Genomic DNA, 25009 nt, shown 5'->3' on the forward strand with positions numbered 1-25009 from the left:
GGGTCTTACAATGAGGGTGGCTTTTTAATCTATCGTTATAAATTTCTAATTATGGAACAGTGTGTTGGAGAAGAGTAGAGTGTAATGGAATAAGAAGAACATAAGAATGGCCATACTGGGTCAGATCAATAGTTCATCTAACCCAGTATCCTTTCTCTAACAATTGCCAGTGCCAGGTGATTCATAGAGAATAAACAGAACTGGGTAGTTTTGTGTGATCCACTGTCTGTTGTCTAGTTCCAGCTTCTGGCAGTTGAAAGTTTAGGGACACCTAGAGCATGGGGTTGTGTCCTTGATCATCGTGACCATTGATGGACCTATCCTCTGTGAATTTACCTAATTTTTTTTTTAACCCAGTTATACTTTTGGCCTTCACAACTTCTGCTGGCAGTGAGTTCCACAGGTTGATGCTGTTTTGTGTGACGAAATACTTCCTTATGTTAATTCTAAATCTGCTGCCTATTAATTTCATCAGGTGACTTCTAGTTCTTGTGTTATGCGAAGGGGTGAGTAACACTTCCTTATTCACTTTGTTCATGCCATTTCTCCGCTACCCTTGAAGCACAGCCGTCAGTCCCATTGGTAATCCGGGATTTGGCCTGTTCTTCTGATGAGTCAGAGGCTCCACAGAAGTCTCTGTGGCACTGAGAAGAGGTGGCCCCAGACAGAAGGCCTAGAAAGTCAGAGTTCTAACCTCCAACCAGACACAACTGGCCAAGGGCTTGATGGTATTCTATGCCATGGGTTCCCCCCCACCAGTGGATCCATCTTACTGGCAATATTGGGGACTGTGGGAGTCCTAATCCAGACAACCAGGATCAGTGCATGATTCCTGCTTGCCGTCACCCGGCCATACGCAACCAGCTCCATCAGCATATTCGGAGGAGGGAGAGCCGGTTCCAATGGCTCCAGGAACAATCTTGTCATCAAATGAGGTGGTCACTCCTACTCCTTCTCTGCCAGAACAGCACCAAGATCTCATGCACATGATGGTGGCAGAAATACAAATCTAGCTGGAGGAAATTCAGGATCCTTAGCCCAGCTTACTAGACGTTCTTCAGCCCTCTGATCCCAGTCCAGTGGCGCTCCCTATCAACGAGGCCATCATAGACCCATTGTGTTTTTGAGGGACATACCCTATTCTAGAGATATATAGAGCAGCTACTCGGAGCTCTTTGCGTACTTTCACAAGACATGACGCCCCGGTACAGTCATCAGCTGGATACGGCTATGGGGACAGTAGTACTGCAGTCAGCTATCACTTCTGTGTCCCTGCACCCATCTCCTGTCTGACTACTGCTTGTTAATCTCTCACATGAGGAATTAACGTAAGGAAGAAATGGAGGTTACTTACCTGTAACTGGAGGTTCTTTGAGAGGTGTGGTCCCTATCTGTATTCTGCTATCCACTTTCCATCTCCTTTGCTGCAGTTGGGAATGGGAAACTGGAGAGGCCTTGGCCCACACTGCCCTTAGTGCCTTTGGTGGGGAGGGTGAGGAGAGCTACGGCATGTGTCCCAGACAATGGACACTGCTTGCAAGATACTCCAAATGCAGGCACATGGTGCTCATGCGTATCTCACAGGTGGAATACACATAGGGACAACACATCTTGAAGAACCCCGATTACAGGTTTGTAACCTCCATATCTCTTTCTTGAGAGGTAACAGCTAAATTAGACCCCATATTTTGTATGTACAATTGGGGTTATTTTTCCAATGTATATTACTTTGCACTTATTGACACTGAATTTCATCTGCCATTTTGTCATCCAGTCACTCAGTTTAGCGTTGTCCCTTTGTAACTCTTCGCAGTCAGCTTTGGACTTCGCTATCTTGAGTAATTTAGTATTGTTAGCAGATTTGACCACTTCACTGTTTACCTCTTTTTCCAGATCATTTATGAATATGTTGAACAGCACTGGTCCCAGTAGAGATCCTCGGGGGACCCTGCTATTTATCGCTCTCCATTGAAAACTGACCATTTATTCCTACCTTTGTTTCCTGTCTTTTAACTGGTTACTGATCCATGAAATGACCTTCTTTCTTATCCCATGGCTGCTTAGTTTGCTTAAGAACCTTTTGATGAGGGACCTTGTCAAAGGCTTTGTGAAAATCCAAGTACACTATATCAAATGGATCAGCCTTGTTCACATGCTTGTTGACTTCCTCAAAGAATTCTAATAGATTGGTGAGGCATGATTTCCCTTTACAAAAGCTGTATTGACTCTTTCCCAACATATCATATTTCTTTTATGTCTGGTAATTTTGTTTTTTTACTATAGTTTCAATCAATTTCTTGGTACTGAAGTTAGGCTTATTAGTTTGTAAGGATCAACCCTGGAGCCTGTATTTAAAACAGGTACCACATTATCTATCCTCCTGGTACAGAAGCTGATTTAAGAGAGAGGTTATATACCACAATTAGTAGTTCTGCAGTTTCATATGCGAGTTCTTTCAGAACTCTTAGGTGAATACCATCTGGTCCCGGGGACTCATTAGTGTTAAAATTATTGATGTGTTGCAAACCATTTCTATTGACACCTCAATCTGGGACAGTTTCTCAGATTTGTAACCTAAAAAGAATGGGTTGGGTTGGGGGATCACCCCTACATCCTCTATGAAGACCACTGCGAAGAACTCATTTAGCTTCTCCACAAACGCTCTGTATTCCTTGAGTGCGGCTTTCGTACCTTGATCATCCCGTGGCCCCACTGACTTGCAGGGCTCCCTGCTTCTGATGTACTTAATTTGTTTCCTGTTAGTTTTTGTGTCTGTATCTAGTTTCTCTTCACATTCTTTCTTGGCCTGCCTTATTATATTTTTTACACTTGTCAGAGTTTTATGCTTCTTTCTGTTTTCCTCACTAGGATTCGACATCCAATTTTTTTAAAATGCCTCTTTGCTTATACCTGGATCTTTTACTGTGCTGATTAGCCATGGTGGCATTTTTGGTCTCTTACTGTTTTGTTTTGTTTTTTTAATTTGGGGTATACATTTAGTTTGAGCCTCTATTGTGATGGTTTTAAATACTCTCCCTGCAGTTTGCAGGCATTTCACCCAGGTGACTGTTCCTTTTAATTTCCTTTTAACTGGCTTTCATGTTTTTGTATAGTTCCCCTTTTTGAAGTTCAGTGCTACTGTGATGGGTTTCTTTGGCATTTTTTCCCCTACAGGGATATTAAATTGATTTACATTATGGCTGCTGTATTTACCTCTTGGACCAGATCTTGCATTCTGAGTGGGACTAAATCAGGAACGGCTGCTCGCCTTCTGGGTTCCAGGACAAGCTGCTCTAAGAAACCATCATTTAATATGTCTAGAAATTTTATCTCTGCATCCCTTCCTGAAGTGATATGTACCCAGTTGATATGGGGATAGTTAAAATCCCCCACTTCTATTGCGTTTTCTGCCTTCGTAGCCTCTTTGATCTCTCTGAGCTTTTCACAGTTACTGTCACCATCCTGGTCAGGTGGTCAGTAGTATATTTCAACTGCTATACTTGTATTGTTCAGGAGTACATTTCTGTCCATAGAGAGTGTCTGGTTTGATTCATTTAAGATTGTTACTTTGACGCTATGCTTTCTTTCACATTTCGTGCCACTCCTTCACCAGTCTGACCTAGTCTGTCATTCCTATGTATAATGTATTTATGTATATTTGTTCTTAATTTCAGCATCCCATCACCTATGGTCCCTTCGGTGGAATTTTCAAAAGTACCGAATTCCCATTGGGCACCCAGTTACGTTAACTTTCTATGGGAGTCGCATGCCAATGCCCTTAAGAGTTTTTGAAAATCCCATTCTGGATGATTAACAGAAATAAAACGGAGACAAAAGAATCAAAGGCAATACGGTCAGATAAAAATGAGTGCCAGAGTTAAAATCTGTCTTTTCCAGATCTGTCTTTCAGCTTGCTATGAAAATTAGGTTAGGAATTTATTTTCTTTGCATGAAGGACCAGGCCTGCACATGTTGTTACTGACTTCCATTGAAACAATACAGATAACCAGTTAGGAAAGGATTAAGTAAGAGTGAAAGCAGGTGCAGAAGGCAGGCATAGACATGGGGTAAATACCTGACAAGAGTGAGTGATCATTGTAGCTATGGGACACCTTTTACCACAGGAAAGGAGATTATATATGCTTTCGTTTGTGGGTGACCCTGCCTGCCTCCTGACGCCTGTCTCATGGTTTGCCCTCTGGCCTGTCCCAGACTCTGACCCTCTGGGACCCAACTCAGCCTAACTCCTGCTCTGACCACTAGATTTGACCACCCATGACCCAGTTCTAACAGCTCACTTCTGCATCTACTCTGCTACAAAATACCACTCTCTTTCCTAGAAGCCAAGATTCGAGGGAGGGGGGCATGTTTCCAGCCCCTTACAGAGTTGGACATGTAACTGGCTGGGTTCTCACAAATCCAAGAGCTCCAGCTGCCCAAAACATCATCTTTTTTGTGTCTCTCTTAAAATCAGCCTGCAGGTTTAGTTTCTCATTTGGGCAATCCAGATGGCTTGTTGTGATACGCACTTGTACAGCAAGCTCTTGAATACAGATGTATTTCTATGTGGTAGGTGGCTGGTATACACAGGAACAAACAACTGCTTTGAGTCAACTTCCTTATCTGTTAGAGTTCCGATTCCATTGAAGTCAGTGGGAGCTTTGGGTGTGTAAGGAGAGTCAATCTGAACCTATGATTAACTCTGTGACAGATCATTCTTCTTACAGTCTGTCTGATATGTAATATATATGTATTGCTTTTTAAAAGTGCATAAATCCATCTGCACACTTTGTGATAAATAGCCTATTCTCTAATTTGAAGAAAATAAAAGGAACCCCCATCATTTTACATGTAAATCTGGGGCTAATCTATTGTTTTTGATCTGCAACCAACTATCCTGTTACATACTGGGTAATATTCCCATCAACTGCGTGCTATATATTACGAGCACCAACAATGTACAGTACACTTTTTTGAACTTTTATTTTGTTTTTTCAACTAAATTTTAACTTTACAGTAGGCAAGACATTTCATTGCTTTGTCATTTTTATTTATTCTCTAGCCTGATCAGACTTTTAGAAAAGGTGAAAATAGTCAACATTTCTGCTATATGTTGCTCTCCTTTTAAAAAAAAAAAGTGAAGGTTTGTTCGCAAAGCAATACATTGAATCTGACTTTTTTTTTTTAAGAGTTTAATTCGTTCCACAACAAACAATACTGTTGTAAAACCTTTGAAAGTGGGAGAGAGAATGCATATCTGCCAAATAGAGAGGAACTCTCCTGACCTTTGCTTTACCTTAATAACTGAACCTTTAACTTGAAGAAAACATGGGTAAAAACCCCATTGGTCTCAGTTGGTTACAAAAAAGGAGAGTGAGAAACATCAGTGTCTCTCTGTTGTTCTGGAGTTTTTCGCAAACAGTGGTTGAGCAGTAAAAAAAAAAAAAAAAACAAAAAAATAAAATACAATTTTTATTTAAGATTCAGCAGAGGTAACGTTTTGTTTTCCGTTTTTAAAGCAAAGTAAATGTCAGAGACTTGGCTTTTTAGGTAGTTTGCAATATAGCAGTCGGGAATACTGTAAAGAATACAGTTCAGAAAATGTTTTGTCTGTCTGTCAAACTTTGGCTTTTCATTTCAGTAGCATTCAAGTCTTATCAAGAAACCTCTGCAAGAATTAAAGACTGTGATTGGATTAAATAGGAAGTTACTATGCTGGTATTGCAATAAAATTTCTTTGGTTCTGACATGTAAAAAAACCTCAGCAATTAAACCAAGGTATTGCTTTAAATTCGTCTGATATTTTTGAAAACAAAAACAAAACTATTACTATTTGGAATAAGAAAAACAGTGAAAGGGGTTTTTCAAGTCAAGTCTCTGGGGACAATTTAATAAACCGAAAAAAGTATTAATTGAAAGACGCGATGATTATCTGAAAGTAATGCAAATTGTGTGTAATGTACAGTAGAAACTCACTAATTGTGAGGCCCATTGTGGATCATTGAATTTTGTGAATTAGCTAATAAGTGAATTTTATGTAAAAAGAAAATCAAACTTTCTATATTCACAGAACTTATATTTTCCTTCATTTGTTTTGACAAATATGGGTTTGAGGTTTTTAAAAAAAAGTTGTCTGTATATCCTGAATTTAGTTACAAATAAATTTTAGTACCTCATGATCTGTTATATATATATATATAACAGAAAATATAATTTGGTTCTTGAAGAAATATAGTACTCGTAGCCATTTATCTTCAAAGGTGCTGTTCCTTGCAATATAAAGTAGTCAATCAATCAATTCTAAAGATAGATGTTCTTAAAGGCAATCCATGTCCCCGCTGTAGAGGTAGCGATTGAGTGTTTTGATTTTAATTATTTATAAGAATTTTTAGCACAAATGAATATGTACTTTGCTGTAATTTGTAAAAGTAGAAGTGTTAGTAAGATGAGCCCTTATTAAAGCTCTGCTCTAACTCCCTACTGAAGGCCATTTGACCCTTCCCTTTGATTTCAGTGGGCGTGTGACTGGGCCTGTAAAGTGCTATATTTACTTCTCAGTAAGTGTTCAATAGCAGAGTGAGATTCTTGGACAAAATTTTCAAATGTGATTAAAAGTTTGGTTTAGTTAGAAGCCTAAGTCCTGTTTTGAGTAAGGCCTAAGACACTGAGGAACCTAAGACACTTATGCATAAGGCTGCGATTTAGTCCCAGAATCCAGTGCTGGCTGGGAGCAGGTGCAGGGAGCTGCGGGCAGCAGGTGGACCCCTATAGCTCCTGGGCAGTAGCAGGGACCCCCACAGCTACTGGCCGCCGTGAGCGGCAGAGGGAACCCCCGCTGCTCAGATCCACCAGCGAAGGGGGACCCTGGAGCTCCGACCCCCCACGGATATTTTTAGTAAAAGTCAGGGACAGGTCATGGGCTTCTGTGAATTTTTCATTCTTGCCCTTGACCTGTCCATGACTTTTAGTAAAAATATCCGTGACGAAATCTTAGCCTTACTTATGCACTTTGAAAATTAAACACACAAATTAGTGGCCTGATTTTCAGAGACACTAATGTAATCAAATTGAAGCCAGTGGGCTCTGTGGGTGTTCATATTTAGGCACCAATATTAATTGCCAGATTTTCAGAGGTACTGGAGTCATAAGGCCTGGATTTTCACAAGTATCTAGTGACTCTAGGTGCCTACATTTTGGTGCCCAAGTGAGATGCTGTACATTCAGTTCTAAATGTTACAATTACTGGTTTTAACAGTACTTCCTGCAGTGATCATGGTGGTGTTTTTTTTGTTTTGTTTTGTTTTTTTTAAATCCACAGATGATGGTTACTGTACTGCATGATGCTAGCCACAACTATGGATTCTGGAAGAGGAAGGTGATGAGCAGAGGTAATTTCCAAGGAAGAAAAACAATCTGCAGAGAAAGATATGACACAATCCAGTGGCTGGAGGTTGAAGCTAGACTGGAAAATCAGAATGGAAATAAGGTGTACATTTTTAACAGTGAGAATAGTTAACCATTGGAACCGCTTACTAAGGGTTGTGGTGGATTCTTCATCACTGGCTATTTTTAAAATTAAGATGGGATGTTTTTCTAAAAGATGCTCTAGGAATTATTTTGATGAAGTTCTATGGTCAGTGTTATACAGGAGGGCCGAATAGATTACACTGATCCCTTCTGGTCTTGGAATCTATGAATTATCTGTGGACAGAAAAAGTTTCAACTCCACCTAATTTTCTTGATTGGGGGGAAACAAAAAAGTTCATTACTAACAATGTTTGTGTTCAGGGAATTGTCAAACTGACTCTGATAGCCATCTTTAATATGAGCCAAGGTAGAGCCAAGTTCAGGAATAATAGTCCTAAATTATGTATATTATCTTGCCTGGCCCTGATTTTGGAGGGACAGGCTTGTAATTACCCCGATTCGCTCTGCTAACCCGTTTTAAATAATGGCACAGCATTAGCTTACTTCCCGTCTTCTAAAACTTCTCCTTTGTTCAGAAACTTACTGAAAATCAATATTAATGGTCCAGTGAGCCTCTCAGCCAGCTCTTTAAAAACTCTCGGAAGCAAGTTAACTTGAACTGCTGATTCAAAAATGTCTAACTTTAGTAGTTGCTACTTAACATCCTCATATGATACTAGTGGAATGGAAAGAGTGTCATCGTATGGTGAGACTGTTATGGTTTCTTCACTTCCCCGCCCCCCTCTCCCAAATACAGAACAGAAATATTTGTTGAACACTTACGCTTTTGCTGCCTTATTATTGACAATTCTATCATTTCCATGTAGTAATGGACCAGTACCTTTGTTAGATAGAATTTTTAAAAGTATATTAGGAACAAAAAAGAATTCTTATTGTCCTTACGTCTGCTGGTAATAGACTACTCCTGGGGGAATTCCGCACCCCAAAAATTAAAAATTCTGTGCAGAATATTTTAAAATTACGCAAATTTTATTTGTCAAAATAACACCACATAATCATGCCAGTTTCAATTATTTTGGTAATTGATTTCAAAATACCTCTGTTTCTCTGCCCCCCTCCCCCACAGAACCCAGGCGGGGAGCCAGACATCCACAACCCCTCCCGTCAGAGCCCAGTTGTGGTGTCCCATCCCCCCCCTCGGCTAATACACCCAAACTCCCTTCCCCCAGAGGCCAGATGTGGGGCCCCCCTTGTCCAGGTACCTGCATCCCCCCCCCGCAGAGCCCAGCCACAGGGCCACCCCTAGCCCAAACACCTGCCCCCATACTCCTCATTGCCCAGGGATCCAGAGGGAGAAATAGCCTGATGCTTGGTCCCAGGCTTGTGTAGAGTTTCCTGTGCGCTGCCGTCTCCTTCTGTCAGAGTGTGAGGGGAACTGCGGCTGCTGGGTACTCTCAGCTCCTCCTCCCCCTCCTCCTGGCAGTGTCTTCTATGTGCGAGCTGGGCTCTGCCAAGTCCAGTGGCCCATAGTGGTGGCTAGCAGCACTGCAGCCCATTTCTGTGTGAAAGCCAAGGGGAAAGAGCTGGTTTTGAGAGATTTCCTGTTTGCAAGTGACGCAGCCTTTGTTGCCTACAGTGAATCTTCCCTGAAAAATCTCTTCGGTAGATTTTCTGTGTTATGCAAGAGCTTCAGCTTAAGCATTAGTTTCAAGAAGACTGATCAGTGACCATGGGATGGTCGAGTTCAGGATCCTGACACAGGGAAGAAAGGAGAGCAGCAGAATACGGACCCTGGACTTCAGAAAAGCAGATTTTGACAACCTCAGGGAACTGATGGGCAGGATCCGCTGGGAGAATAACATGAGGGGGAAAGGAGTCCAGGAGAGCTGGCTGTATTTTAAAGAATCCTTATTGAGGTTACAGGGACAAACCATCCCGACGTGTAGAAAGAATAGTAAATATGGCAGCCGACCAGCTTGGCTTAACAGTGAAATCCTTGCTGATCTGAAACACAAAAAAGAAGCTCACAAGAAGTGGAAGATTGGACAAATGATCAGGGAAGAGTATAAAGATATTGCTCGGGCTTGCAGGAGTGAAATCAGGAAGGCCAAATCACACCTGGAGTTGCAGCTCGCAAGAGATGTTCAGAACAAGAAAGGTTTCTTCAGGTATGTTAGTAACAAGAAGAAAATCAAGGAAAGTGTTGGCCCCTTACTGAATGAGGGAGGCATCCCAGTGACAGAGGATGTGGAAAAAGCTAATGTACTCAATGCTTTTTTTGCCTCTGTCTTCACAAACAAAGTCAGCTCCCAGACTGCTGCACCGGGCAGCACAGCATGGGGAGGAGGTGACCAGCCCTCTGTGGAGAAAGAAGTGGTTCGGGACTATTTAAAAAAGCGGGACGAGCACAAGTCCATGGGGCCGGACGCGCTGCATCCGAGAGTGCTAAAGGAGTTGGCGGATGTGATTGCAGAGCCATTGGCCGTTATCTCTGAAAACTCGTGGCGATCGGGGGAAGTCCCGGACGACTGGAAAAAGGCTAACGTAGTGCCCATCTTTAAAAAAGGAAAGAAGGAGGATCCTGGGAACTACAGGCCAGTCGGCCTCACCTCAGTTCCTGGAAAAATCATGGAGCAGGTCCTCAAGGAATCAATTCTGAAGCACTTAGAGGAGAGGAAAGTGATCAGGAACAGTCAGCATGGATTCACCAAGGGCAAGTCATGCCTGACTAATCTAATTGCCTTCTACGACGAGATAACTGGCTCCGTGGAGGAGGGAAAAGCAGTGGATGTGTTGTTCCTTGACTTTAGGAAAGCTTTTGACACGGTCTCCCACAGTATTCTTGCTAGCAAGTCAATGAAGCTGGATGAATGGACTATAAGGTGGATAGAGAGTTGGCTAGATTGTCGAGCTCAATGGGTAGCAATCAATGGTTCCATGTCTAGCTGGCAGCCGGTGTCAAGTGGAGGGCCCCAAGGGTTGGTCCTCGGGCTGGTTTTGTTCAGTATCTTCATAAATGATCTGGAGGATGGTGTGGATTGCACCCTCAGCAAGTTTGAAGATGACACTAAACTGGGAGGAGAGGTAGATACGCTGGAGGGTACGGATAGGATACAGAGGGACCGAGACAAATTAGAGGATTGGGCCAAAAGAAATCTGATGAGGTTCGTTAAAGACAAGTGCAGAGTCCTGCACTTAAGATGGAAGAATCACATGCACCGCTACAGACTAGGGACCGAGTGGCTCGGCAGCAGTTCTGCAGAAAAGGACCTAGGGGTTACAGTGGACGAGAAGCTGGATATGAGTCAACAGTGTGCCCTTGTTGCCAAGAAGGCCAATGGCATTTTGGGATGTATAAGTAGGGGCATTGCCAGCAGATTGAGGGACGTGATCGTTCCCCTCTATTCGACATTGGTGAGGCCTCATCTGGAGAACTCTGTCCAGTTTTGGGCCCGACTCTACAAGAAGGATGTGGAAAAATTGGAAAGAGTCCAGCAGAGGGCAACAAAAACGATTAGGGGACTGGAACACATGACTTATGAGGAGAGGCTGAGGGAACTGGGATCGTTTAGTCTGCGGCAGAGAAGAACGAGGGGGGATTTGATAGCTGCTTTCAACTACCTGAAAGGGGGTTCCAAAGAGGATGGATCTAGACTGTTCTAGCAGGTGGTAGCGGATGACAGAACGAGGAGTAATGGTCTCAAGTTGCAGTGGGGGAGGTTTAGGTTGGATATTAGGAAAAACTTTTTCACTAGGAGGGTGGTGAAACGCTGGAATGCGTTACCTAGGGAGGTGGTGGAATCTCCTTCCTTAGAAGTTTTTAAGGTCAGGCTTGACAAAGCCCTGGCTGGGATGATTTAGTTGGCGATTGGTCCTGCTTTGAGCCCGGGGGTTGGACTAGATGACCTCCTGAGGTGGTTCTTCCACCCTTCGGTATATGATCATAGAATATCAGGGTTGGAAGGCAATGCCTGACATAACTCTGGAGGGTAAATCTCATGGCATTGTCAACAGGTTTTGCTATTATTGGCAGGAATCTTGACCCTCAGACTGAATCAACAGGATTGGAAAAGCAGCTAAGAATGCTGGGGTATTTGAGAAATGTGCATGGAATAACAGCAAATGGTTGACTGAGGTGAAGATGCAAATCTACAAGACTCGTATGCTGTCAGAAATGTGGGCTACATGTGGTAGGCACAACAGGAGACTGAATAGCTTCCACATGAGATGCCTACACAAGATCCTGGAAATTAAGTAGGAAGACAAAATACCAAACGCAGAGGTGCTGGAGTGTGCAGGACTGACACACTTACAGACCACTATCAAGAAGAGGAGGTTGCAATGGCTCGGTCCTGTTGGAAGAATGGGAGGAGACCATATCCCCAAGAATTTTTGTCAAGCGAGTTTCAAGATGGCTCTAGAAAGTGGTCGCCTTTTATGGTGGTACCACAATGATGTTGAACGACTTCATATTATTTTTGCACACAATGTAGATGGCTGGGAGGAGTGAGCAGAATCCTGTCCAATCTGGAGGGACTGTCCGGCAATGGGTGCAGCTCATCATGAAGCGGCTTTGACCCAGAGGATGAAAGCAAAGTGAGAAAGAAGGAAGTGTGCTGTAATCTTGGACTCCAACTCGGACAACCCCTGGATCTGAAATTTATAACAAGCTCTGTGTCACTCTCGCAATGCACTTGGCAGCCATCAGTTGATTCATCAGGCACATGACTAGACCTCTTACGTGTACACCATGATCCAGTAGATCAACGGTTGCCTATGGTAGAACACAGGTCAGTGTGGATGGATCTGAACAATCAAATGCTATAATAAATCCTTTTAGTTGGAAGTGTCTTCAGTTTAAACACAGTTACAAACCTGGTTTAAAGATAGAAAACAGCATGCAAGGATCATTAGACCAGTGTGGGTAGGCTCCTATTAATGGAGCCCCTGCTTGACCTGGAAACTGAAAAAAGCAAGAGTCTTCAATGCTGTCCTATTGATGAACCTATATTTTGAGACAGTGACCATTGTAGCTAACAAAAAAATTAATTTTATTAATTATTGAGTGAACTTAATTTAAAAAAAAATTATTTTTTTTATTAGTACTAGGATACTTTCAGTGCTCTATAATGGAACAATAATTCTGTAACATTTAGACTAAAAGAAGTGTGAGTATTTACATTGCATTGACAGTGATGTTAGCTTGCTATGCTTTTCATTTTCAGGTTTGTTTTTTTAACATTAAGTGAGGAGTTACTATATATGTCAAATGGATAAGAACAGTAAATAGTTGTAGTTATGTTCCTGAAAAATGCAACTTTAAGTGAAATGATAAGCGAATCCAGTTTCCCCATAAGAATTAATATAAATGGGGGGGTTAGGTTCCAGGGAAATATTTTTTTGCCAGACAAAATGCATTATATACATTTTTAAAACTTACACCTGTATTAAATTGCTTGTTTAACATTTCAATACTGTAGTCGTTGCTGAGTATGAAGCTTGGTTGAGGTGGTGGAGTCAGAGTGAAAGAGGGTGGATTGTCCAGCTTCTCCTCTTGCTGAACTTTCTGAACTTAAAACACAGCTAGAGATTGTTTTGCTTTCCTTTTTTTTCTTTTCTTTCCCCCTTGGTGAATTTCTTTAGATGACCAACTCCCCTAATGACTTGCTATAATCACTTTGGAGCTGCGTTCCCTGTCAGGATCATCATCACTCAGAATTTGCAAGCCAGCCTTAACCTGCCTCTTCTCTCTCCCCACCCCTTTACTCTGCATGCTATGTCCTCGCTCCTCCCCACTTCCCGCAGCCATCAGCTGGTTTGCAGTGTTTAGGAGAGAGGAGCCAGGACTTGGCGCACAGGCTCCTCCTGCCTCCTGAATGCTGCAAACCAGCTGATTGCCGTGGGCAGGGGGAGCAGGGGAAAGGTGCTGATCCATGGGGTCTGCTGGTGGGCGGGAGGCATAGGGGGGCTGCCAGCTGTGGACAAAGCTGGCAGCCAAATGACATTATAGCAGAGCATTGCACAACTTTAAATGGAGCATGTTATGTAATGGAGCAGGGACGTAAGATCAAAACAAAGTTAAGCAAGAGGATGTTAAGTGAGGAGTTACCCTTTTGATAATACTTTTCTATAATTCCACTTTGATTTTCTTAAACCAGGTAAGATACTGTATTTGCATCATATAGAACGTCCAGACTTTTTAGATAATGGCATTAGTCTATATATTAAGTTTGTCGGCACTTGCTGTAGTTTGCTCCCATAGCTGTGGTTGATCTACTAATGTAATTTAAAAAACAGCATTTATTTTTTTTTAGACACTTACTTCAAGAAGGCTGTTTTTCTGTCTTAGATGGTGGCTATGCAAAGAGATGTCTTCTTTTGGAAGCTGGTTTCACATGGTGGCTTAGATTTTTCCATCTTTGTATCTAGCACCATTTGAAATCAGTGTTCTAGGAGCAAGAATTACAACATGGGAAAAGAAGATCCAAGAAGCAGCTTGCTAACTTCGAGTGGGTCAACTCTTCAGGTTAGTTTTAGCCTGAGTGGCAAGTTTTGAAGTATCCCTTGTGTGTCAGTTTAGGTAGCTATTGGATTTGTAACAGTCACATTTAGGGTTGTTGCAAGGAAGAACTTCTTTGGAATGTATTTTTACCCAAGTAAGGATGAGCATAATGGGTACTGATTTCAATAGGAGTTAAGTGCTTTAGTTACTTTTGTGGATCCTCATCCTTTGAAGTGTCCATAGTGAAAACACTTTCCAGTCTTCATACAACCTGGTAAGTGATAAGCAATATGGGAAGCTTATCTAGATACAGTACTAAAGTGACTAGTATGATGCGTAACTTCATATATCCATTAGTGCCATAATAAATCATGGCATTTTAGCACCTGTTTTTCAATAGTGACAAAGTCAAGGGGAGCTGCAGGTGCTTATCTGGAACTGTAAGTACTCAGCACCTCTGAAATGCTGACCCCTTCTCTTACCAGTAAGTGGTAGAAGTTTGTGTACTGAATAAAAACAAAAAATCATCTTTCTCAAGAAAACAGCCTGATAAACAGTAACAAGGATTATTTCCAGTAGCTCCTGTTACAAGTAAAGCCATAACCCTCCCATATTTAATGCAGACCACTCAAGATACTAAGTTCTATGGTAGACTCGTTTCTTCAAACTGACTGGATGCTTCTGGACATGCCACAAAAGCCTCTGAAAAGCAATCAGACCATTGGTACAGCAGTTTTTCCTCAAACAGACCCGCGGCTGAGACCTAGAGGACTCCCCGCTCAGCTGGGAAAACATCTCTTACACAGGCTGACCGATCTCTCTTGGTGTTCAGAGTTTGTTTTTATCTAGCACCATTTGAAATCGGTTATGATGTAGGGGGAAAAGCAACACTAATGGAAAGTCACTTTTTCCCCTCTCCACGAGCACCTATATTCACATCACGGAGGTCCCAGAATGCTTTCAGCAAAAGTGTCATCTTGCTCCGTAAGTATGTGTATTAATGTAATACTTGTGCTTGTATTCTGTTGAACTGGTAGGAATAGTTTTAATGAAGGGTCCTGTGTTTGGTTCACACATAGGGTAGTGCAGATTCTTCCTATTCAGTGGACAAGGAGGTGCAGATAGTGTGTGTACACACACAACCCCCCTATCCCCCTCCCTTCTTGGTGACTTAAATCAAATATCTTGATTTAAAAGAAAAATTACATTCTGCAAGCCAGTAAAACAGCTATGTTTTACATGAGCCAGAGGCCAATAAACTCTTTTTTATTTTCACTCCCCTAGTCCAGTTTCCATCATCTCTAGTAACTGACAGTTAAATTTATAGCTGAATATAGCTCCCCGATAGATTAATACTTGCAATAACTTGTGTTTAGATTGATTACTTTAGACTTAATATACCTACTGGATGGTGCATCTCTAAAACTGCATGAAGTAATCATGCTATAAAATGTATGGAGTAGAGCTATGCAATCTTTTTGATTGATCCCATTCAATCATTGTGCTTGGAAAAAAAAATACTATTTTGAGTTGGCATGAAACACTTTTTGCAATTTCAAGTTTACTTTGACTGATTTCAGATTTTTCATTTTTTTTTTAGACTAGTAGTCACAGAGCATGATGCTTATTAAAAATCAAAAGAATGAGTGACAAATACTTCACTTAAAAAATCACTTTATTAAGACGACAAGACATCCTCCTTGTGTTCATAAACTGAACATTAATGCTACTAAATAAGGGATATGGTTACAATTGCCTTGCATTTTAAATAGCTCTCCCCTGCCCCCTTCACACTGAAAGGCACTATACAGCAACCCTATGATTGATATAATAGGCATTTCTAATATACCCTGTACTTAAAAAGCAATTCCTGGAATTAACCATTTTACCCCCAGTCTAACCGTGTTTTCTTGTACACATTTTGAATAGTCCCACAATGCAAGTCCTCGCTGTAAAGCTATTTTGATAAGCAAAATGATTAGTAAACATTTTGGGCTACATTCCCAAAAGGATGTATGCATTTAACTGCCACTTTAGGCAACTAAAGCCTAAGCCCCACAATGGTGCCTCAACCAGGAAAAGGTAGGAGCCCCATAGATGAGTTGGAGAACCATCTATCAGGTAAGCATGCTCAAACCTTGCCTGCTGGATCAAGGCCCTATATAGATGAGCTTGCACAAAATGACTAGAGGACAGGTTTTCCTTCTAACTTATAGCCCAGTGAATAGGGTACTCACTTGAGAGACCCATGGTTCAAGTCCCCCCTCCACCTGAACAGGGATCTGTCACTGCTCAGTAAGTGCCCTAGCCATGTAGTAGGATTCTTTCAGTATCTCTTGTTGAAACTGTTCCACTGTGAATAATTTTAAAAAAAGTCACTGGAACAGATGACTAACCTGGTGATTAAAGCATGTACCTGAGAGTCAGAGAGTCGCTCATATTTGCTTGCTCCCTCAGTGTAGAAGCTGTTGTATGATGGATAAATGCTGAGTGAGTGGATGCAAGATTGAGCAACACCCCAAGCTTCTTGCATAAACAGTGTAGGTACTTCACCCCAGGATTCACAGCAGGGAGGTACCAGTCTCGGAGAGGGGTAGAGCTTAGCCCATATGCCTTGACTTTGTATCACCTCTTGGCTACCTTATGCAAGGAGCAACTTAAACATGCTGGTTTTTGTGAATCCCAGGCTCTGGCTTCTGACTCCTCCCATTCATTGCACAGCCAGCCTAGACTTTACATTCACAAAACTTTAGTGCCTAGAAAAATCACTGGAATTCAGCCCTTCCTTGTTAAGCATGCCCCACAGAATATTACTGTTTCATAGTGTGCTGGGGGTCATATTTATTCAAACAAATGTTTCTGATCAGAAATGTTAAAAGTACTAATACAAATATGCATTGTTCTGTGTGATATGGATGTATATATCTGAAATAAAAACCAGCTTAAATTGCATCTACTTCCTTCTGTGGGAAAGTGAACCTGTAACAGAACTGCCTCCACAGTCTGTGGTAAAAAAAGTTGGTTTATTTGCTTAGCCACCCATTGCTATGAGATGACAATTTTCATAAACAGATCATGAAATGTATAATATCATTAAGTCATAGTGGCTGAGTTCAATCCAAGCTTTAATTCAGAGCCCATTATCATCTGGGAAAGTACTGATTTCAGATATGCACCAAGATCTGTGCCTCCAGTAGGAAATCCCCTAACCAAGATCCCTCATGTAATAATTTTTGAGCTGTTTCAGCTGAAAAGTGTTTGCTGGTCTTTCAGCAAGAAAAAAAAAATACATCAAGATTGTATTTATATTGCAATATAAATACAATCTTGATGTATTTGCTAGCACTTTTGTCCAGTTAAGTACATCTTCCATCACTTCCCCTGGGAAACCCTCATTATCTAGCAAGTCTGAGGCACAACAAGTGTTTGATGTGGTCATTCTCTTGATTCCCCATTCAAGGTGGTCCTTTGCAATCTTAACTGGGACAGAATTACTCCCCATGTTGCACACCAAGACCAATTAATTGCCTTAACAGGAAGGTTACAAAAACCTGGTTTAGATGCACGGTATATCCAAAAGCAGTGGACGCCAAGAGAAGTAGTTTAGTTTTCATATTTAGTACTTGCAAATATAAAGGGAATGGTGTGCAAAACTTATGAAAATTAAACTAGGCACCATATATCTTTCAGTAGGTAGTCACCTTCCTAAAATAGAGGTACTTAAATTTAAACAATATGGCCACTAACGCAACATAAGTCGTATCAAGAACCTACCATGCACTCTCTCGCTGCCTAGTCTTTTCTGGAAGCAGGAGGATACTGCAAGGCAGAGAAAGAAGGCAGCTGGTATAATGCCCTGAATAGAGAGTTTTAATATTCCAGGCTGCTGTGGAAAGGCTATGGGCACAAAGCTTTGTATAAGTTAATTTCACACAGACAAGTGAGCTAAAAGGGATGGCACTAGTCTACTAAGGCACAAAGCCAAAACACGCAGTAGATGCCTACAGCAGTTAATCACAAAAGGAGAAGAAAAATGTAAGATGAAAGCATCTTCAATTCTGGTGAAAGTAGGTGCTAAATATTCCACTACAGAAATATAGTGCAAATGCAGTCCTTTTTCCATCTGTGAAAGACTTTTCACCACTTCTCCTTCCCCTCCAATCAATCAAGTTTTACATGAGGTGTATTCAGCAGTAGGTGAAGTGGAGACATGTTTCCTGCAAAAACAAGAATTAGAGTTTACCAATTAAAACAAATGAGATATGAAAAAATAATTTAGCATATTGCTTCCTGTTAGAAAAGCTGGCTTGGAAAATATCTCCAGTTTTTTTGTTATTACTTCAGAGACATACTGGTTGCTGGTACGCTTTAAAATGCAAATACCCCCCCCCCCCCAGTCATACGAGCCTGTTTTTTTAAACTAAAGCAGTTATCAAGTTGTTAACATCTTGCATTTCTGCTCTCCTGAAATGCTTGATTATTTTACAATCTCTTCAGCAACCAAAATAAAGTGTTAAATTCTTAATGTTGCTAACTACAAAACACTGTGACAAATAGTTAGGAATCCCATGCTCCTGAGAAGTCACTTCCTTAATTTATGCCACTGGTTCACATGTCTTCAACAGTCCTAAATATGCTTAAGAACCAAAAGCTGCCCTAAAACACAGACTTGAGCAAAATTCTCATTTTTGTGGTCCAGTGAGATTCTGGTTAGCATCGCTACACGTGAGGATTTAAACCCCAATGTGTACCCACAACTGATTGGTCTGAAAATCTCAGCTTAATTTACTAATCCTTTAATTTTTAGATATATTCTAAATACTGACCCAAACGTTAATGATCCTTTCCATCTACTTTTTTTTGGTGGGGGAGAAGGTTAGAATAAGGGCCAAGTAGGGTTATTGCTCTAGGTTCCTGACTCCAGTGGGGAATTCCTGGCAAATACAAGCTGGAATTCAGAAGTTACAACTGTAAACCCCTCTTATTGCTGTTACTTCAGATCAGTGTCTTGCCCAGGAGATGCAGCAATGACGACTTACCTATTTCTAGAATTGTCACAACAAATGATCAGAGCACCTTCTTCCCACAAGGAGAGGCACAAGCTCATGAGAAACACCATTCTAAAGTACTTAGACTGTCCTACAATGGATGTAAGTTGTAGACCAGACTATCCAACTTGAAACAAGATACCTAAAATTTATCCGTTACAATCTAGAGAAGATTCTTTTTTTTTTTTTTTAAAAATGACTGCTTCCAAAAGGTTTATGGGAAGGATAGCCAGGATTGAGATGTTAGATCTCCAATCCATTACCACCACCTTCCTGGAAGCCATACTGAAGGATTTGAGACTGGGATAGAGGGAAACCCTGGTTTCTAAGGATTTATCTCTGCATGTAAAATTGTTTGGGATTGGGATTGTCCAGCACTCAAGTGCACACCCACTGCAGAGTGTAAACCCAATATTGTGTTTTGTCTTGCGCTGCACTAATATATATTTAGTGTTAAACACTGCCAGAACTTTGTCATAACTAAGCACAGTGAAAAGCAGCAGGTTGGTCCCTTGTTCTGATATGTTGGAAATATAACTGATTTTGAAACAAACATTCGACTCAGCTGAGGTGTCAGAATAACCACAATTGTTGCCAATTATACAGGTCCACCAGGTTTTATCAATTAAAGTACAGTAGAACCTCAGTTATGAACTTGGGAATGGAGTTTGTTCATTACTGAATTGTTCAGTTCTAAACTTTTTGTTCAGAGTTAAAGTTAAGTTTCAAGGCTGTATTAAGCAAATGTTTAGAAACTTACTATGCAAAAGGAAAAATGCTGCTCTTAACCATCTTAATTCAAATGCAACAAGCATAGAAACAGTTTCCTTACCAAGTCAAAACTTTTTTTTACACTTTCTACTTAATAGTTTAACACTTTGTTTCGAAGAGGATGGTGATCAATTGTTCTCCATGTCCACTGAAGGTGAACAAGTAGCAATGGGCTTAATTTGTACCAAAAAAGATTTAGATTGGCTATTGGGAAAGACTTTCTAACTAAAAAGGATAGTTAAGCACTAGAATAGGCTTCTAAGGGAAGCTGTGGAATCCCCATCATTAGAGACTTATGAGAACAGACAGGACAAAACTGTCAAGGATGGTCTAGTTGTACTGGTCCTGCCTTGGTGAGGGGGCTGGACTAGATGACCTCTTGCAGTCTCTTCCAGCCCTACATTAGTTATTATGAGGAAGTAATCATAGCAAAGAGTATTTTATGAAAACAATTTAACTGAAAAACTTAAGCCACTAATACTTCAAAATGAAAATCTGAAATATTTCATGCATGCCTTTTAAAAAAAACTTCAAACCTGGTGATGTACAGTGGTCCTTAACAGATGCAGTTTGATTTAAAGTGACAATATTTCTCCTTTATCAAAAGGAGGTAACACATGAGAATGAATTAGTCCAAAAAAAAAAAAAAAAAAAAAAAATACATACCATACAGGAAGACCTATGAAAGTAACTTGTGGTCTTCACCTAATACATAGCAATTACATACCACATTTCCCTTGGATATATGAATAAGCCATCTAATTTGGACATTTTCAAGTGGAAAGGAAATTTAAAACAAAATATACCTTTTAATGTTTCAATTAATTCTTTAATGCAGATGCTTCAGTTTCATCTGGTACTTTAGCATTTAAAATGCATGCTTCTTGGCCGTTTTCATCAGTTTGGTATGAGCTGAACAGCAGAGGAGGGGGAAAGTCTAATTGATTAATATTCTCTATGCATGGCGAGTTAAGCCCAAGGGAATGGAGGAAAGAGGGAAATAGCTGGTGAGATTATTTTTACGGGAGCCTTAAGTTTAGAAACTGAATACAGAGAGTTTGGTGCCTGCAGCGATTTCCATAATAAGCTCTAGTCTATATCAAATATTGGAGCCAAAACAGTCTGTTGAATGGTCTCCATTTTAAAATCTCCCTGCCCTCCACATAAACCTCTTTTGTTAATTAACCTGGCTCTTGTGTTTAAAACAAAACAAATCAAAACAAAAACAAGTGTCAAAGGTTCATGGAGCATAGGTAATGAAAAAGCCACATGGTGCACTAATGCCCTGGATCCAGGAAAGCACTTAAAGGTAAATTCTGAAGTCAACTGTACTATTTACCTGCTTATAGTTGGGCATGTGTTTACAGGGCTTAAGCCTCATTTCAGCAAAACACGTATTTTGTTCTTTACATCCCTTTGAGTTTCTCTACACTAAATATTTTTGAAAGTATGTTCTATCCCCAACCCCTTCCCCACAAAAGCATTTGTTTGTTAGAAGCTTATCACCATAGTGAAAAAAACAAACAAACAAACTTGTCCTAGAAAGTGGACCTTATGAAAAGTGTATGCAAGGTATTAAAGAGGAAACTCCTCATGAATTAAGTTAGGCTCCAGTCCTTACCAGAGAACTACATGGATGGAGGGCCCACTGTTCTCAGAGCAAGGTCAGGTTCTAATGTTCACTTTTAAAAAAAAAAATTTACAGAAGTTACTTCTGTCACTATACAGGTTTGCTAGAAATCTATACAAATGAAATGTCAAACGTTTAATTATTGGGTAGTTACTATACATCTTTTTCTATACTACCTACTATTTTGTATTTAAATTTTGAATTATGAAAGTATTGTATAAAATAAAAATTGAATGTTAAACACACGTGCATGCGGTTTTAGCTTTCCCTTGTGTTGTGGGTGTGTAGGGGGATTTAATTTACCTGTTAAACATTTACTCAAATGGCTTCTTGATGAGATTAAAAAACTACTTTTGAGGAATAGACAAGCATCTTACAAATACTTTATTTTTCATGTATTGCTTTTCCATTCAAGATTCTTCCCTGGAAGCAACAGAGTAAGCAAGCGTGTCCTACCATCTAAATTACTGGGGGGAAAACTGGTGTTTCTGAACAGGACACAGACATATTCCTTCCACAAGAAAATATTGTATTCCTAGGCTCCTGTGTCAGAACTAAGCCTACCTCAGAAGGGCCATATTTAGTCAGACTAGCCATCCATCTAGCCCAGTATCCTGTCAGACAGTGGCCAGTGCCAAATGCTTCGGGGGGGAATGAACAGAACAGGGCAATTTAATAGTGATCCACCTCTTGTTGTTCAGTCCCAGCCTCTGACAGTTGAAAGTTTAGGGATGCCCAGAGCATGGGGCTGTGTCCCTGACCATTGTGGCTAATAGCCATTGATGGACTTAATTCTTTCTTGAACCCAGTTATACTTTTGGCCTTCATGATGTCCCCTGACAATGAGTTCCACAGGTTATATGCAGTACTCCCTTACTAGTTTTCAACCAGCTGCCTATTATTTTAATCAGGTGACTCCTAGTTCTTGTGTTATGTGCAGGGGTGAACACTTTCTCCTCACCAGTCATGATTTTATAGATCATATTCCCCCGCCCCCAGTTGGGTCTTTCAAGCTGACTAGTCCCAGTCTTAATCTCTCCGCATACAGGAGCTGCTCCATCCCCCTCATCATTCTTTGTTGCCCTTTGCTATAGTTCTACAATTTTAAATATCTTTGAGATGGAGTGACCAGAATTGCATGCATCCTTCAAGGTGTGGGTGTACCATGGATTTATGTAGTGGCATTATGAGCTTAAATGCCTTACTATATGGGAAAAGGTCACGTGCAGCCTTTAAGGTTAATTCACAGCTTTTATGTAGGTAATTATCAGAGCCAAGTAAGAATAGGTTCAACACTGAATTTATAACAGGTTAGTGAATACGAAGGCTAATGAAAGCTCAAGAAGCTACTGTATTGGCTCACGCAGAAAAGAAACGGCATCAGGAAGCTGACAAACAAGTACAAGGAACAGGTGTAGGACTTACCCTTTCTGTGAAAAAAATTTCTTATAGACCAAAGTTACTGTCAGCATCCCTGCAGCGATTACAATTACTTGAAAGGAAAAAAAATTTAAGTGGGTGACAAGTCACTGTTAGCTCAAGAATACACCCGCGAGTAACAAGCGTCACAAGTTTAGAAACTAAGTTAATGATGCTTTTTAGCAACGTATGTGTTCAACCACAATACAATCTCCCCCCACCTCTGAATCTTTAATCAAAAAAGTATTCTACTCAGTGCTCAAAGGAACTCACAGCTAGTGAACTGATCATCTCAGGGGAGAGGAAAAAGCAGGCCCAAAATGGTAAAGCTGCACCCACTGCATTACAGGGAGTTTCATTGGCACTCTCTCTTTTTCAGAAGTGCTGTGAACCTTATCACAACCACCTGTGAAGGGGTTAAGGCTGCTCAGAAGGGACTAAACCTGGTAGGCTGCATGGGACATGATTAACAAGCAGTAACTGAAGATAGTGCCCATCTGGGCAGGAGTAGGTGGGGCTTGTATAAAGCCAGGAAGGGCAAACAAAAGGGCTGTAGTGTGGAAGTTTGCAGTTATTGTTGGAGTTAGTGAAGACAGAAGGTGGAAACTCAGGGAAGTAGAAGTCCAAGACCTAAGCTCTTGACTCTGAGGGAAGTGTTTACCCAGAAGGGTGGTCGAGAAGAAAGCCAGCAGAGCACAGTGTAGGAAGCAGCCCATGGAAATGGCAGCAAGAGTTAGAGATGGTGCAGACCTTTCTCCTAATTGTAGGGTCCCTGAGCTACAAGCTGTAGAAGTGGGAGGGCCTGGGTTTCCGTATCAGCCACTGGGAGAGTGGCACAATCTTCAATTGAAATACTGCCTGGAATGACACCTACTCTGGTGACTGTTCACTATACAGCTTTCCCCTTTCACGTTATCTGGCTGGAGAGCCAAACAATGCAGAGAAAGCACTGAGTTCTAGAGACCAAGAGGGACTGTGCATAAGCAAGTGATGGAAGGAATGTCAGCCTCAGCAGAGTTAATCCCCAGATGCAACCAAAAGGGGTAAGTAAACCTTGCTACTATGCCTAATGCTGCTTGTTAAAATAACCATGCTCTAGGGTGGCCAGAGAGTTGTGGCATTGAAGTAAGAATGTCAGAGTCCAAGCAAGGATTTTTGTTTCAAGCAGTCCACAGAATTTAAAAGTTGGAAACCAAGTATTAAAGAGGGAGGGAGAGCAGAGAAAAACCTTTTGTAAGATGGGAGAGGCACAGCTGGTTCATAATGGACCTGTTATTGCCTAATTATAGTTTAAACAAAACCCAACAGGTTCCAATACAAAGCCAAAAACGTGCTTCAAATTTTTGGCAGAATTTAACAAAGATTCCCTCAGATTTTTATTACATAGTTTTAATGTAAAGTGGGGTTTTTCTTGTTTATCTATGATTTGTAGCAGTTGATGCTAATACACCTAATCAGTTTTTTCAGGAAGTTTACAGCATTGCAAAAGAGTATGCAAGTAATTCAATGACAGAGAAACTCCCAAATCACTGCAGGTTCCTGCAGTCATGTACAACGAATTGAAATACAAGTAACACACTGATTTTATACATGAAATAAAAAAAGCTTCACTGCATCTCATTTGGTGTTAATAAAGTACTTACCACAAATAATAATTATGATGTACACACCTAGAACAAAAAAAGGTGAATTTAAGAGCATGAATGGTAATTATACAAGGCGTACATGTATTAATCTCATGCTGGATTTTCTTGGAGACAGTCCAGTAAAGTGTTAAATTAGGACAAGAACCAATTAAAAACAAGATGTATTGAATAGTCTTTTTTGAAAGTGGTTTTTAAGAATTTATCACATTTATACTTACGTAGTCTACATTCTGGAATTACAGGCTCCCATTTAAATTTATCAGTGCAATGAATCTTAGGTTCACCAGGCATTGTGTAGGCTGCATAACATTCAATTGTAACATGATCTCCAACAACATAATGAGGTTTTCCTCCAGACTTTACTCTTCCATGAGAGATGACCAGGTCTGGACAAACACCTGAAGGTGAAAAAGTGAAAACACTTTGTTTTAACAAGTAATACAAAACCCAAGTGCAATTGAGATTAGGCTTCCATTTTAAAAATATTTCCATCCACATGCATTTTAAAATACATACCCCCATTGAATCTTTCTGCTACTTTTAAGATGTTTGGTTAGAACCAAAC

The 25009-nt window shown here is 40.7% G+C and overlaps 1 protein-coding gene across 20 annotated transcripts in view; it reads right to left on the bottom strand.

Moving 5' to 3' along the window:
* Positions 1-15587: 15587 nt before the first annotated feature.
* Positions 15588-25009, bottom strand: part of LOC119846319 (C4b-binding protein alpha chain-like) — a 30938-nt gene continuing 21516 nt past the window's right edge. For 11 of the 20 annotated variants that reach the window (XM_043500607.1, XM_043500608.1, XM_043500606.1 and 8 more), the window contains 5 exons: positions 24663-24842; positions 24442-24468; positions 22805-22871; positions 20556-20661; positions 18059-18147 (listed from right to left, as the gene is read on the bottom strand). In XM_043500607.1, the coding sequence (XP_043356542.1) occupies positions 20571-20661; positions 22805-22871; positions 24442-24468; positions 24663-24842 (365 nt within the window). In that variant the 3' untranslated portion in view covers positions 18059-18147; positions 20556-20570. Of the gene's footprint in view, positions 18148-20555; positions 20662-22804; positions 22872-24441; positions 24469-24662; positions 24843-25009 lie in introns of all 20 variants that reach the window. The other 9 variants (XM_038379791.2, XM_038379784.2, XM_038379782.2 and 6 more) reach the window with 1 other exon arrangement.

Source organism: Dermochelys coriacea, chromosome 21 (assembly GCF_009764565.3).
Source record: "Dermochelys coriacea isolate rDerCor1 chromosome 21, rDerCor1.pri.v4, whole genome shotgun sequence".
Lineage (NCBI taxonomy): Eukaryota > Metazoa > Chordata > Testudines > Dermochelyidae > Dermochelys > Dermochelys coriacea.